The sequence below is a fragment of the Dipteris shenzhenensis genome, chromosome 1, assembly GCF_047967505.1.
Source record: "Dipteris shenzhenensis isolate YYH24624 ecotype China chromosome 1, Dip_SZ_1.0, whole genome shotgun sequence".
Classification (NCBI taxonomy): Eukaryota; Viridiplantae; Streptophyta; class Polypodiopsida; order Gleicheniales; family Dipteridaceae; genus Dipteris; species Dipteris shenzhenensis.
The window spans coordinates 72,710,744-72,724,190 of NC_141596.1; the positions used below are offsets into that span (position 1 = coordinate 72,710,744).

Here is a 13,447-nt window from a genome sequence, read left to right on the forward strand (position 1 = left end):
CAATGGGACAGATGGTTTTGGAAACCGTGGTCTCAATCACTGGGTCCAACACACGGACTGAAAAACGTTTTTAGAAATAGAGCTGTTTGTAAACTCAACCAGAGTGTGAATGATGAGCAACATAGAAGTTTTAGGACCTCTTGAGTCCACCGAAACTGACAGATCTGCAAATGGTTGCTCCAAACTTGAGTTCCAACACCCGGGCAAAGAATGCAAAAATTGACACAATGAGTCAGAAATCCAATGAAATGACCCCAGATTCAAGAATGAAGGTGTTTCCAAGCTCTTGAAGTGAAGTGGACACTAAAAACAAGCAATAGTTGCCTCTACAAGTCAATCCAGGGTCTCTGTCATTGAACGGAACAGGGAAAAGCTCAAAAAACGAATTTTTCTTTGAAAACACTTAACAGGCTCTCAAAACCACTTCGAAAAGCCAAAGTGACTTTTCCAAAGGTTCCTCCAAGGTCTCTGCACACTCGGATGCAAGTAAAGTCACCCACAAAGCTTCCCACAGAGCTTCTCCTTCCTCCCACAGAGCTGCTGAGCTTCAAGCATTCATGCACGCTCAGCTAGATCACCCGGGCTCTGATACCAGTTGAGAGTGCTCTCAACGGAAGCAAGAATGGAAAAGGGAGAGAGAGAGAGAGACAGAGAGCCACATAAGTTTTGGTGGGTGCAGAACCACCCTAATCTTCTTTTTCATTCATTTATATATGTGTTTGAGTATTGTACATAACCGGGGTAAAGGCACAGTGACCTTTAACCCCCACATAGTCATTTGTCATCTTTTATGCTTTTTCTACATTGGAATTCGTGTCATTTGTCATTTGTAGGGTCTTTAGTCAATAGTAGCTCAAATTGACCATGTGTTTATTTCGAAGGAGCAAAGACCTCTAAAACGAGCATGTGGTCACTTTGAATCAAGTGCTTATGAAATTTTGGTCCAAGTGCTCAACAATTAAACAGATCAACCATACAGTTGTTTTGGAGGAGCAATGAGCTCCAAATAGACCTATGGTCAATTTGCAGCTCATTGTTGAGACAGATTGCTCATCTATTGCTCAAATTGACCATGTGGTTGTTTTAGAGGAGCCACAAGCTATTATTTGTCACTTACACCTCAATATCATACACATGGTTGAGATCTCTCTTTGTCTGTTTGTCCCATCCTCCTTGCTGTTGAGCTTTCCTCTATCCGCATCGAAGCATCCACCAAATTGGCCACATATAAAATATCAAACACAACAAATACATCCAATAATTCATCTACTAAGTCTAGAGAATCCATGTTCCCTTGTCCTTGACATACATAGGAAAATGCATCTAGAGGTAAATATTTGCATACTTCTATATTAATGCACAATGGCATACCTCTATCAACTATAGTTACATTGCACCACGTAACATGAAAGTTTACTTTGCACTTTATTGTTTCTTCTTTAGTGAATTGGAGAAGCATTTACGGTACCCTCCAATATTCCATGCATCGGGATCATACTCTCTCATATGCTATTTTGTCTTCTAAAATCAAAAAATAACCCACTAGTTTGATATGGAAGAATACCATTTTTCATAGTCTTCTCTCTATAGAACATGATAGATAGGTGTAAAACATTCGCAAACTTTAGGTCATCTTATAGGGTTTGTTTTCCATGGATGAAAAATTTTGAGAATTTTTTTGGATAATGTATATCACAAATTCACTTAGAAGGTTTAGAAAGAATGAAAAGATATATAAGTTTGGCATGCAGATAACAATTCTTGATAAATATTGAAAAAGTGATAATTTTATTGTTTTCAAACTAAACCATTTGATTGGTCCTTTGGAGTTTTCATCGAGCCTTCATAGGGGTACATGTGAGGCCTATACAATCGTAAGAACTATGCATTATGTTGCTTTATTCATTTACGGTTTCTTAGTTTTTGAATGATGCTTTATGGTGTCTATTAAAATCATGGTTCAATGCCCTTTTGTGGTAGTTTCCACCAATCTAAATGGATATAGGAAGGTATAGTATGATCAGTCCACAACTTTACATTATTTAAAATGGAAAGCCTATAAATTGGCTATTGAGTGTCCAACATATAGTACACACTAAGGCCATCCACGTTGCTAAACCATTAAGGCGGTAATTGTGTCTATGCACAATGTTGCAAGAGAACTTTTCTTATGAAAGCAACTTTTCTTTGACTAACGTGAAGGCTGCTGATCATTCTTCCTGGACATCACTAGCACGGTCTTACTGCCAAATGTAGCTTGAAGAGTTGAAAGGAAATATGCAGCAGCGCTGGTCTTCAACAAATCTTCCAAGCTGAATGCCAATTCAGTTGCTCTCTCATCTTGCCTGCCTTCATTCGACGTATCCTCCTCTTTTTCCGAACCCAACTGTTCATCACAAGCAACCAAGAAATCCTCCATCGTAGCAGCTGCTTGCTCACTAAATTCAGAACCCTCCAACACGTCACGAATAGCTGTTTCATGAATTTCTTTGTTGCCGACCTCAACTATCTTCAGCGGATGCTTATCTTCAGTTTGATTACTCAATTCTGAGCTTGAAAACGCTGAAAGCGCAGTTTCATCCAAGCTTGGATGATCCACGTAGTCCCGCTCATCTGTGGCTGGCAGTAAGAAATCTTGAAGGGTGATAGTGGTCTGGTCGCTGAATCCAGATCCTCTGTGTGCTCCAGTACTATTTACGCAATTGTCCGAATCGCTTGCTTGACTTTCAGGGGGTTTTATCCCACTGGCGTCAACACATTCTTTCTGCCTTCGTTCATACTTAAGTTTTTCCATCAGTTCCTGCAGAATGACAATTTTTATGGATTGATTCGATTCCCTTCTAAAATATTTGAATCTCTCTTAAGTTCTCAGATATTTTTCTTCAAATTAGAAGTGAAGATGCGTCTTCTCTTTTCATCAACCCGACATGGCTAACACAGGGTCGATGAGACGAAACCACTAGTCAATGTATATAGATATATAGAGGGTTGCTATATACCTCAAAATCCTGTAAAGACCATGCTTGGCAGCCTTGTTCTAAAGCTCCTCCAATCCCACAAGGATACATAAATTGCAGAAATTCTCGTGGCTTGAGAGATAGATTGACACACCTTCAAAGGAACAAGAATAGAACGTCAGATGGTCAATGGAGGAACTTTGAATAATAAACACTCCAGCAAGAGGGTCTCACAACGACGTGAATGATTATATTGGCAATAACAACCATTCCAAGCCCTTTTAAACACACTCACTTTTGTCAGGGTAATCTTAGTTGTGAAATCAGGGCATAACTAACTTGTAATCTCTATGAAATATGTCTGACCAAATTAATTGTTTTTTAATCCAAAGATTTCAGGCCTTGAGTATCTGATGCCTTGAAACAGTTATCTGACTCTTGACAGCTAAATTAAGAACGTAAGGATTTTAGACTTTGTAGCCTTATGCACAAAAGAATAAACGTTAAACTGGCACTCAGATTGAACCTATTAAAACGGATCATGTTAGCAGCACTATATGCCTCCACTCAGTTCATGGAAGAGAAATGGCTACATACAAACAACGATTATGCAAATGTCCATATTTTCATTGCTGGCGCAGATGTTCTTGATTAAGAAAGAGCATGCTACTTACAAGGTTCCAGATATAGCTGCATATGACTTGCGTAAAGCTATCTCCAGACTTGAACTCTTGCAAAGATATGTTAGTAGGCTTTGCCATGGCATCCCACTTTCATCACTAAGCATGGTATAAAATAGCTTCTTCATACTCATTCCAAAATCGACTCCAGTAATCTGAATATCTGAGGATGGATTGTGCCAGAGAAAGGGATCCCTGAGTTCTCTTCCAAGACTTTTTGAATGGTTGCTCGTCGTATGATTCTTAGTACTAGTGCATAAAACTCACTTCTTGCATGTTCTTTTATTTTCTCAAGGATTTATTGCGAAATATGAGTCTTACCTGAGTCAAACCAAAGCCTTGTACTGAGAAAATTGTTGAGATTTATCACGCCAACGGTTCCTTCGCTTGCTCCTTTTAATGCTGGAAAACAGTTTCAACACATTATGGAGACATCTTCCACAGGTAGTTGTGAAAATATCGAAGTCTCGAAAATTGCTTAGTGCATAGTGTATCTAAGGTGAGCAATTGTACTTGCAGTAGTTCAAATACCCTTCTGTCCTGTGATTGCATTGGTATCTCTCAATTCATAAACAGAGGTTTTCGTATCGTTGTAGCTCAAGTCAAAAAAATAGAGGGAACGATCAGTGGCTGTTATGGAAATGATAGTTTATCCAACAAACTTTCATCCACATCTCCTTTTTTGGTGGTTTCCTCAAAAGTTCCCCAACTTTGTCACCATTCCCTTTGATTCATGTCTTCTTTATCTCAATTTTCATTTATTGTTTTAAGTGTAAAGTCCTCTGTGTGTGTGTGTGAGACCTCTGCGTGTGTGTGTGTGTGAGAGGGTGAAAGTGTGTGTGTGTGTGAGAGAGAGCGCGACGAACGTACGGTGAGCGTGTGTGTGAGAGAGGGTGTGCGACGGACGTACGGTGAGCATCGTTCATCGTCGTCCATCAGAGTTTGGCGCCCGTTGCTTCGTCCGTACCATCGTACGGCCGTCGTTGTTTACCTTTCCATCGCTGCTCCGTTCGACCCTGCTCGTCACTTCTTACCTGCAGTCTTCCTTCCCAAAGCCCATACAGTCCGTTCGTATTTTTCCCTTTAATTATTCCGTACAGTCCTTCAACTCTTCCGTACAGACTGTCCGTTGTCCCGTACAGCCCGTTGGTGATCCCGCACAGTTTCTCAGTCTTTTCCTATAATCTCCCAATCTGATCGTACAGTGCTTCTTCCCAGCGTCCGTACAGCCTGTGAGCCTTTCTTCGTCCCTGTCCGAATCTCCCTGTTTGATATCTGTTAAATCCCTTAGCCTCCATGGCAGAAGCAAATAAGTACTATGTCAAGAGAGCCCTCTCTCCTGAACCCAAAAGACAATCAAGGGAAGCCTCTTCTCTCATAGCTCCTTCTTCTGAAGATGCTTCTTATGTGTTTGATATGCTGAATGATGATTTTCAACAAAGCAGAAGGGAATGGATTCAACCTACTCCGGAACTCACTTACAAAATGAAGCTGCCATCTCTTGTGCAACCTTTGAAGAAGCTCTCTCAAACTGCAGTTATCATCTTTTTCCCAGGCAAAATTCCCTCTGCTAATGATGTGGGACAATGGGTGAATTCTCTCCTAGGTGGATGTTTTGTAGAAGGAGTCTATTTTGCCTCCCGAGGATTTTATGAAGTTCATCTTTTGGATGCTTTGACAAAACAAAAGATGCTGGAAATGTCTCCATTATTTTTTGGTCGCCAGATGGTGCATATCATGCCCTGGTCCCCCAATAAGGACTATCAGAACCTCATCAAGCATCATTGCCCTGTATGGGTTGAAGTGGTTGATTTTCCAGATTATATGAGAACAGAGCTTCCAGGTTTAGCTATGACATTGGGGCAAGTGATCTGTCCCCCTCGTCCAACAGGTAATAAAAATCGTTTTTGCATATTATGGGATACTGATAGACCGACCCCTTCTTCTATTGTAGTTGAGATTGAGGGTGTTAATTTGGGCAAGAAATATTTCACCTTAAAATGGGGCATTTTTGCTGGAGCTTGTTTTTCTTGTCACAAATTTGGGCATCTTGCTTCGGAGTGTCCTTCTATCCTTCATCCACCTCCTCCAGCTGCTATTCCTCTGCCATCTAATAAAGGAGGTCAGAAGACATATGTGGAAAAGATTGAAGCTAAAGGACCAAAGCCTTCAGTTCATACAGGGAGTCAGGCCAATTCAGCTCAAAATAAGGATAAAGGTAAAAGCAAGTTGGGAGAAAATATTTCACCTTCTCATGAGGGATGGCAGACTGCAAAGAAGACGGTGCCTCTCAAACAAAGACCTCTCCAATCTCGTAATTGGGATGCCTCTGCTCCTTCTCCAGGTCAATCTTCTACCTCTTCAAGTCAATGCAGTCAAGAAGGGTCTTCCCCTTTGTGAAGAAGATGATATTATCAGGGAAATGGAAGCTGAGGGTCAGCAAGACCCTGTGGCAATGGCAGAGGCTTGAGGCCTCCCGCTCTTTTGGAGGACCGATCATTCTCTTGTATATATTTTCATGAGTGTTTCTCTTAAATGTTTTTCCTATAAAATATACAAGGCCTCTGCAACCAGAATAAATGGAGGCTTCTCTGGCATTATATAAATACAACTCATCCGGATGTTGTATGTCTCCAAGAGCATAATCAGCATTTTTTTGCTGGACAGCATGGGTTTTTTTCAGGATATGATATATTCTATTCAGGATCGGAACAATTTTCTGGGCTGTGCATTTTAGCCAGACATGATCTGCAACCCTTGATAGCATATAATGATCTAGGTGGACGATGGATGATTATTCAATGTATGATCAATGGAGAGATTTTTGAAATAGGATCTTTGTATGCCTCTCAAAATTCAGCTTCCAGAGCTCAAATGTGGAACTCCATAAAGCAATATCCTTGGTCCTCTAATGCTCTACTTTGTGGTGATTTCAACAATTCTCCTCACTGGAAGGACAATACCACGCATAAATCACATATGCTGCCCTCTGAAATCCAGCAATGGGAACACATGACATCATCACTTCGATTTGCAGATTTATGGACAGCAACTCATCCTTCAGTGATGGGATTTACATATCATCATAATGCTTTCACAGATTATTGGGCCAGGCTTGATAGATTTTATCTCATTCATGCTCAGCAATATGATGAATATACATGTCAGATGTGGACTGATTATTCACAACAACTATCTGATCACACTCCACTTTGGCTCACCCTTTCTTTTGGTATGCCTCTGGATGACTTGCAGCTCTCCTCAGTCAGAAATTTATAGGTTAATCAATTCTATCTTTCTCATGAAAAATTTCAGCATATGATCAGACTGGCTTGCAGGCCATTGCTATCCCATGCTCAGGAGGATCTGGAATTTGCTTGGATCTCTTTCATAAATCGTATTCAAAATGTCATCAAGGAATATGGAAGATGGTACTTGGCAGAAACCAGACAGCATATCCAGTGGGCAAAATCATACAAGCAGTATCTTGTACAGATTAGTCATCAAAGATCTCTATCTGATTCTGAACAGCATTTATTATCTTGTGCTTCCTCTATAATTGATGCCAATGACAAACGCAAGCTGTCTAAATGGCAGATTAGGGCCAGAGTTAAACCCATGCTAGATAAGGGCTGTTCCTCTAAATCTTTTTTCGGGAACTTACATGCACATAGGCAAAGCCAATCTATCATGAGGGTAAGGAAATCAGATGGTCTCTGGACCCAATCTCTCTCTCAGCTTGAAAAACAATGTCTGGATCACTTTCAGCTCCTTTATTCTCAGCCTTCTTCTTCTGCACCTCAGGTTGCATTGGCTCGTAACAGATTTACTGAGCTTGTTTCTCCCATTGTCTCCTCGCAAAAAGCCTCAATGCTGGAAATGTCTTTTTCAGATGATGAACTGGAGGAAGCCCTTAAGCATTTGGGTAAACATAAATCCCCTGGCTGGGATGGTCTGACGGTTGAATTTTTCGAAGCCTTTTGGCCAGAAATGAAGGGTCCAATTCTGCAGTTTATTAATGCAGCATGGCAGCACCAACATCTTCCCTCAGCTTGGAAGCATGGTCTGGTGAGGCTTGTGCCCAAAAAGATTCTTTGTGAGACTATGGATGACTGGAGACCAATTACTTTGATGCCGGTGATATACAAACTGATTGCCAAAATGTTAGTACATCGGATAAAGGATATCCTTCATGATGGACTTCATCCCAGGCAATATGGTTTTGTTCCAAGACGGCATATACATGACAATATCACTAACACTCTTATTGCAATGGAATATGCTAAATATTCAGATCAAGATGTGTTGGTCATGCAGGTGGATGTGGCAAAGGCGTTTGATACAGTACAGTGGGATTATGTCTCTCAAATCATGCAAAAACTTGGTTTTGGGCCAAAGCTATCTAATGTCATATATTGGCTTTATTCAAATTCTACTGCACAATGCTTTATAGGGAAACATTTGTCTGAGTCTTGGACTCTCGAACGTTCGGTTCGACAAGGATGTCCTCTCAGTGCCTTGCTTTATGCCATCGCTTCACATCCATTGCTTCTTTATATGGATCACATGGTTGATACTGGATAGCTAGAGGGGCTTCAGATTTCTGGTTCACGACCCTTCATAGCGCAGGCCTATGCAGACGATTCATTCTTCATGCTAAAGAACAGTCCATTGGAGATTCGCCTATTGATGGATACCCTTTCAGATTTTGGGTTGGCAGCTGGTCTTAAAATTAATTTTCAGAAATCAAAACTCATGCCTCTCGAGCTTTGTGATTGGCATGCTATTCTGTGGCTAGGCCAGATTATTCAACCGGAAAATATAGTTAGACATTTGGGTTATCCTATTGGCTGGAAAATCAGTAATAAGCAACAAATGTTATGGGTGTTCAACAAAATTCAGGACAAATTACAATATTGGAAGATTTCCACATGGCCTCTGCATGTACGGCTTCAAATTGTCCAGTCTATTGTTCTAGCTTATGTCCAGTTCTACCTTCCTCTATTACATTGGTCATCTCGAGATCTCTCATCCTTTATGTCTCAAGCCATGGAGATTTTTTGGAAAACCAAGCTTCATAAAAAAGCTTTACGGTTGCTCAAAATGGACTTGCTTTGCTCACCCAAAATGCATGGTGGTTTGAATATAATAAACATCAAATATCATGTGTTGGCAAGAAAGATCACTATGCTCAAAACATTCTTTCAACAAGAGCAGCCTTGGTCTATTATGCTAGCAATTTTGTGTGGTCAGATGCGCACACAAGCTTATGGACATTGGATAGTAGATCCATCGGAAGTAGTACTTGGAAAATTTCAAGGTAAAATCCCTGCTTGTCCATTTTCTAATTCCTTGATTCAGGATTGGAAGCAAGTACTCTCTCACATCAAATGGTCTCCTCATCCTGCTTCTCTAGCATCATCACTCAGATTGGAGAGTATTCATTGGAGTGCTGTGTTTTCCTCTCCCCTTGCTGTTCAACAACCCATCAGAGCTTACAATCTTATGAAAATGGGTATTCGGTTCATTGATGATGTTGTAGATATGCAAGGAAATCTTCTCCTTTTTCCAGCAGCATGTAGACAATACAACCTGGCAATGCATCATAGACCTATTTGGAAAGCTATTGCTGATCTCCTACTTCCTCTGGTTCCGATTCCGACATTGAATGGCAGTGACAGGCTTCAAGATTGGCACCTTCAGTCTTCAAGTTCAAGCATTTCTTCTAAGCCTTTGCAGTCATTGACATCTATACAGGCTTATAGATTAATTTTACCTCCTCCTTGGATTGCCCATCATGCTAATTCTTTATGGCATCTGAACAAATCATCAGCCTGGTGGAAAGGAAGATTGCAAATGATATGGAAGTTGAAAATGCCATTGAAGCAAAGACTATTCTTATGGAGATGTATTGTTGGTATTCTCCCAGTGGGAGTGAAATTGGCTAAACGACGAATAGCTTCACCTCTCTGTCCAAGATGTCACCTTGCATCGGAGAGTATTCCGCATCTATTGTGGTTTTGTTCATATTCCACAGACCTTCTAGATAGAATCTCCTATTTTTTATCTCTCAGATTTCCAGCACACAGATTCTACAGGTTTTTCTGGATGTATGGCAAACTATCAGCTTCTTTGTCACAGTATTCTCTCTTCTTCCACTGGATCAGATACTGGGCCTTATGGACCCTCTGGCTGCAGCGCATCCAAGCATATCTGAATTCTCCTCTTCAGCATCCTTATGAGTTTTTCAGAGCCTCATTAAGGCAGTCTTTATATGATGCCTTACATGAGGAAGATTTGGATGTTTCTTGTATTCAACTTTTCTTTTACTGTTTCTGATGGATAGGGCTGTAGCTCTATTTTGAGCATGGCCTGGATGTAAATGAATGTTTCATAATATAAGTATCTTGGTTTTACAAAAAAAAAAGTGTGTGTGACCTCTGCTGTTCAGCCTCGTCAAGGTTTCCGTATAGCCTCCCCCTTCTGTCCATACACATGTACGGTCCCCGTACAGCGTTCGCACGCTGTTCGTACGTCCGTACAAACCTAGGTTGCAAATTTCGTATAGGTTAGGTGGACGTACCTCCGTGCAGTTCTGCTCGCAGTTCCATACAGTCCCGTTTGCATCTCCGTACAGATTTCAGGAAGACCACGTCTGCAACTCCGTACACGTTTGTTGTTTCTGTACTTCTCCGTACAGTCCTATGTTTATACGCTCTTTTTTTCCTTCTTGTCTTGTCATATTTCAATCATGGCTTCAGGTTTGGATGTTTGTACATATGCTCGAAAAGAAAGACCCGCAGATGCTAAGCGCCGCCTATCAGAGCCTGCATCACAAGATGATGAACTTACTATGGAAGCTCAGTACGTGTTTGACACCCTTAAGGATGACTTTCAGCAGTCACGACAGGAATGGGGCAAACCGGTTCCAAAGGTCACGTACAAATTGAAATTGCCGTCCCTCGTGGATCCTCTCAAGAAGTTGTCTCAAACTGCGGTTATAATTTTCTTTCCAGGAAGAATCCCAGCGGCTTGTGATGTCGCGCAATGGATTAAGTCCATCCTTGGAGGATGCTTTGTAGAGGGAGTGTATTTTGCTTCGAGAGGCTTTTATGAGGTGCATTTATCAGATGCTTCGTGCAAGCAGAGGCTTCTTGAGTTCTCTCCCCTGTTTTACGGGACGCAGATGGTACATGCTATGCCCTGGTCCCCAAACAAGGATTATCAAAGTCTTATATGACATCATTGTCCTGTATGGGTCGAGGTTGTTAACTTCCCGGATTATATGCGTGAAGAGTTGCCTGGCCTGGCTGCTTCTTTGGAACAAGTCATTTGTCCTCCACGCCCCATGGGAAACCGTAACAGGTTTTGCATTCTCTGCGACACTGATACACCTACCCCTCCTTCTATTGCAGTGGAAATTGAGGGAGTGCAATTGGGAAAAAAGTATTTTGAATTGAAGTGGGGCGTGTTTGCAGGAGCTTGTTTTGCCTGCCACAAGTTTGGGCATCTAGCCTCTGAATGCCCAATGGTTCTGCATCAGCCCCCTCCCAATGCCTTGCCGCCCCAGACACAGGAAAAGAATGAGAATTTGCAAGCTAAGACACCAAATAGAAATGGAGCAAAGAATGCCAAACCAATCAATCAGGTGCAGTCACTTGTTGGAAAAGAAAAAGATAAAGGAAAAGAGAAGATGAAGGAATCTGCGGGGATTGATCAGGATGGTTTTCAACAACCTAAGAAGGTGGTTGTATTGAAGCAACGCCCCCTTCAATCTCGTCAATGGGATGCTTCTTCTCCCTCACCAAGACAGGCTTCTACTTCAGCTCCTGTCCTTCAAAATTAGGTGGGGGTATTGAAGAAGGGCATCCCCATATGTGATTCAGCAGAAGGGGAGAATGCTATGTCTTTCATGGATCATGAAGGAATGCAGCCCATGCAGGCAGAGGCTTTGCCTCTCTGATGTCTTGTTTTATTCTGATACTTTGTTGTATATAGCTTTTTCATGCCTCAAACACTTAAGTGCTTTACATACAATGTACAGAGCCTCTGCAATGTCTCCAAGTGGAGGCTTTTATGGAATTATGTACATAAAATGCAGCCAGATATTGTTTGTTTGCAAGAGCATAATCAACACTCCATGGTTGGTCATCATGGTTATTTTGGCGGTTATGATATATATTATGCTGGTACCACTACCTACTCAGGTGTATGCATACTGGTTAGACATGAGCTGGAACCTCAGTTAGCCTTCAATGACAGCAGTGGCAGATGGATGGTCATACAATGTAATGTCAATGGTGATATTCTTGAGTTTGCATCAGTCTATGCTTCCTAGACCTCTGCCATGAGGGCTTCATTATGGGATTCTTTATGCACTCCCCTTCATTCCCTACATGAAAAATTCGTCACTTTTCTTCTCCCTCCTTTTGGATGATGCAGCAGAACCTCTCCAGCTCCTTGGGTGCAGCCAGCTTCTCCTAGGCCATTCTCTCACCTCAGCAGCACATTCTCTCTCTACAACAGCACATTCTCTCTCTACAGTTCCAGCCCCTCCTCTCCAGAAGTCTGCCCCCTCTCAGCTCTTCTGGAACAGCAGCAGCATCCTCTCTCCTTCACCTAGCCTGGAGCAGCCACAGCCCCTTTCTCTCTCCTGCTGCAGTATTTCTCTCTCTACTGCATAATTTCTCTCTCTACTGTTCCAGCCCATTTCCCTTGCAGAAATCTGCCTTTCTGTGCACCTCTGGAACAGCAGCAGCTCCTCTCTTACATCTCCTCCCTTGGGATCAGCATTGGCACTCTCTCTCTACAGCTATCACTCCATAAAAGCTTTCTCTCTCTAGCCTACAGGCTGTTTTTCTAAGCTGTTCTCATTCCAGCCCCATTTCCACACTCCCCTCACCCAAGGTAGCTTCAGAGGCATCAAGGACTTCATCTACAAAAGGGTCAAGTCACGAAGGGAGCCTGTATTGTCAAGTTTATCTCATTTACAGCAGGGTCAGTGCCTGGATATACTTTTCATCATAATGCACTTACTACATACTGGGCAAGGCTTGACATATGGTATTTGTTTTACCCACAACAATTTGCAGATTTTAGCCCTCGTCTCCTTACAGATTTCTCATTGGGCTTGTCAGATCATGCCCCATTGTGGATGAATTTGCAGCTTGGCATGCCTCTGGATGATTTGCCACCCCTTTCCAGTAGATTATTGCATGTTAATCAAGCTTATTTCCGACATCACTATTTCCAGCAAATGATCAGACTTGCAATTCATCCCTTGCCATTGCATGCCCAAGAGGACATGAATTATGCTTGGGACAGTTTTGTCTCTCATATGCAGAATGTCATTAGGGAGTATGGCAACTGGCATATGACTGAATGGAGGAATGAGGTTAAATGGGCAAAAAGGACAGCACAACAATTGACTGAATTTTCTCAATTAAGGCCTCTCTCTGATTCAAAAAACGATTCCCTTTCACATGCTCAGATTAAATTGACTGTTAATGATCAGAGGAAATTGCACAAATGGCATATTAGGGCAAGAATGAAGCCCCTCATGGATAAGGGCTGCTCATCAAAAGCCTTTTTCTAGGGCTTGCATGCTACTCGAAAGAAAAACTCATGTCTAAGAGTAAGGAAACTAGATGGCTCTTGGACGCACTCTTTCTCTGATCTCCAAGATGAATGCCAAAATTATTTCCAGAAATTGTTCTCCGCTCCTGGTTCCCCATCAAATCAAATGATTGATGCTAGGACTGAATTTCTCCAATATGTTTCTGAAATAGTGGAAATGGATGATGCTCTTAC

General features: G+C 41.7%; 1 protein-coding gene across 1 annotated transcript in view; it reads right to left on the reverse strand.

The window, feature by feature from the left end:
• Nucleotides 1-1,971: 1,971 nt before the first annotated feature.
• The window catches only part of LOC147906348 (uncharacterized), a 604,593-nt gene continuing 593,117 nt past the window's right edge, over nucleotides 1,972-13,447 (reverse strand). Inside the window, exons 28-31 of the mRNA XM_087391025.1 lie at nucleotides 3,959-4,039; nucleotides 3,632-3,800; nucleotides 3,000-3,111; nucleotides 1,972-2,800 (exon numbers count right to left, since the gene is read on the reverse strand). Of these exons, the coding sequence (XP_087247151.1) occupies nucleotides 2,192-2,800; nucleotides 3,000-3,111; nucleotides 3,632-3,800; nucleotides 3,959-4,039 (971 nt within the window). The 3' untranslated portion in view covers nucleotides 1,972-2,191. The remainder of the gene's footprint in view (nucleotides 2,801-2,999; nucleotides 3,112-3,631; nucleotides 3,801-3,958; nucleotides 4,040-13,447) is intronic.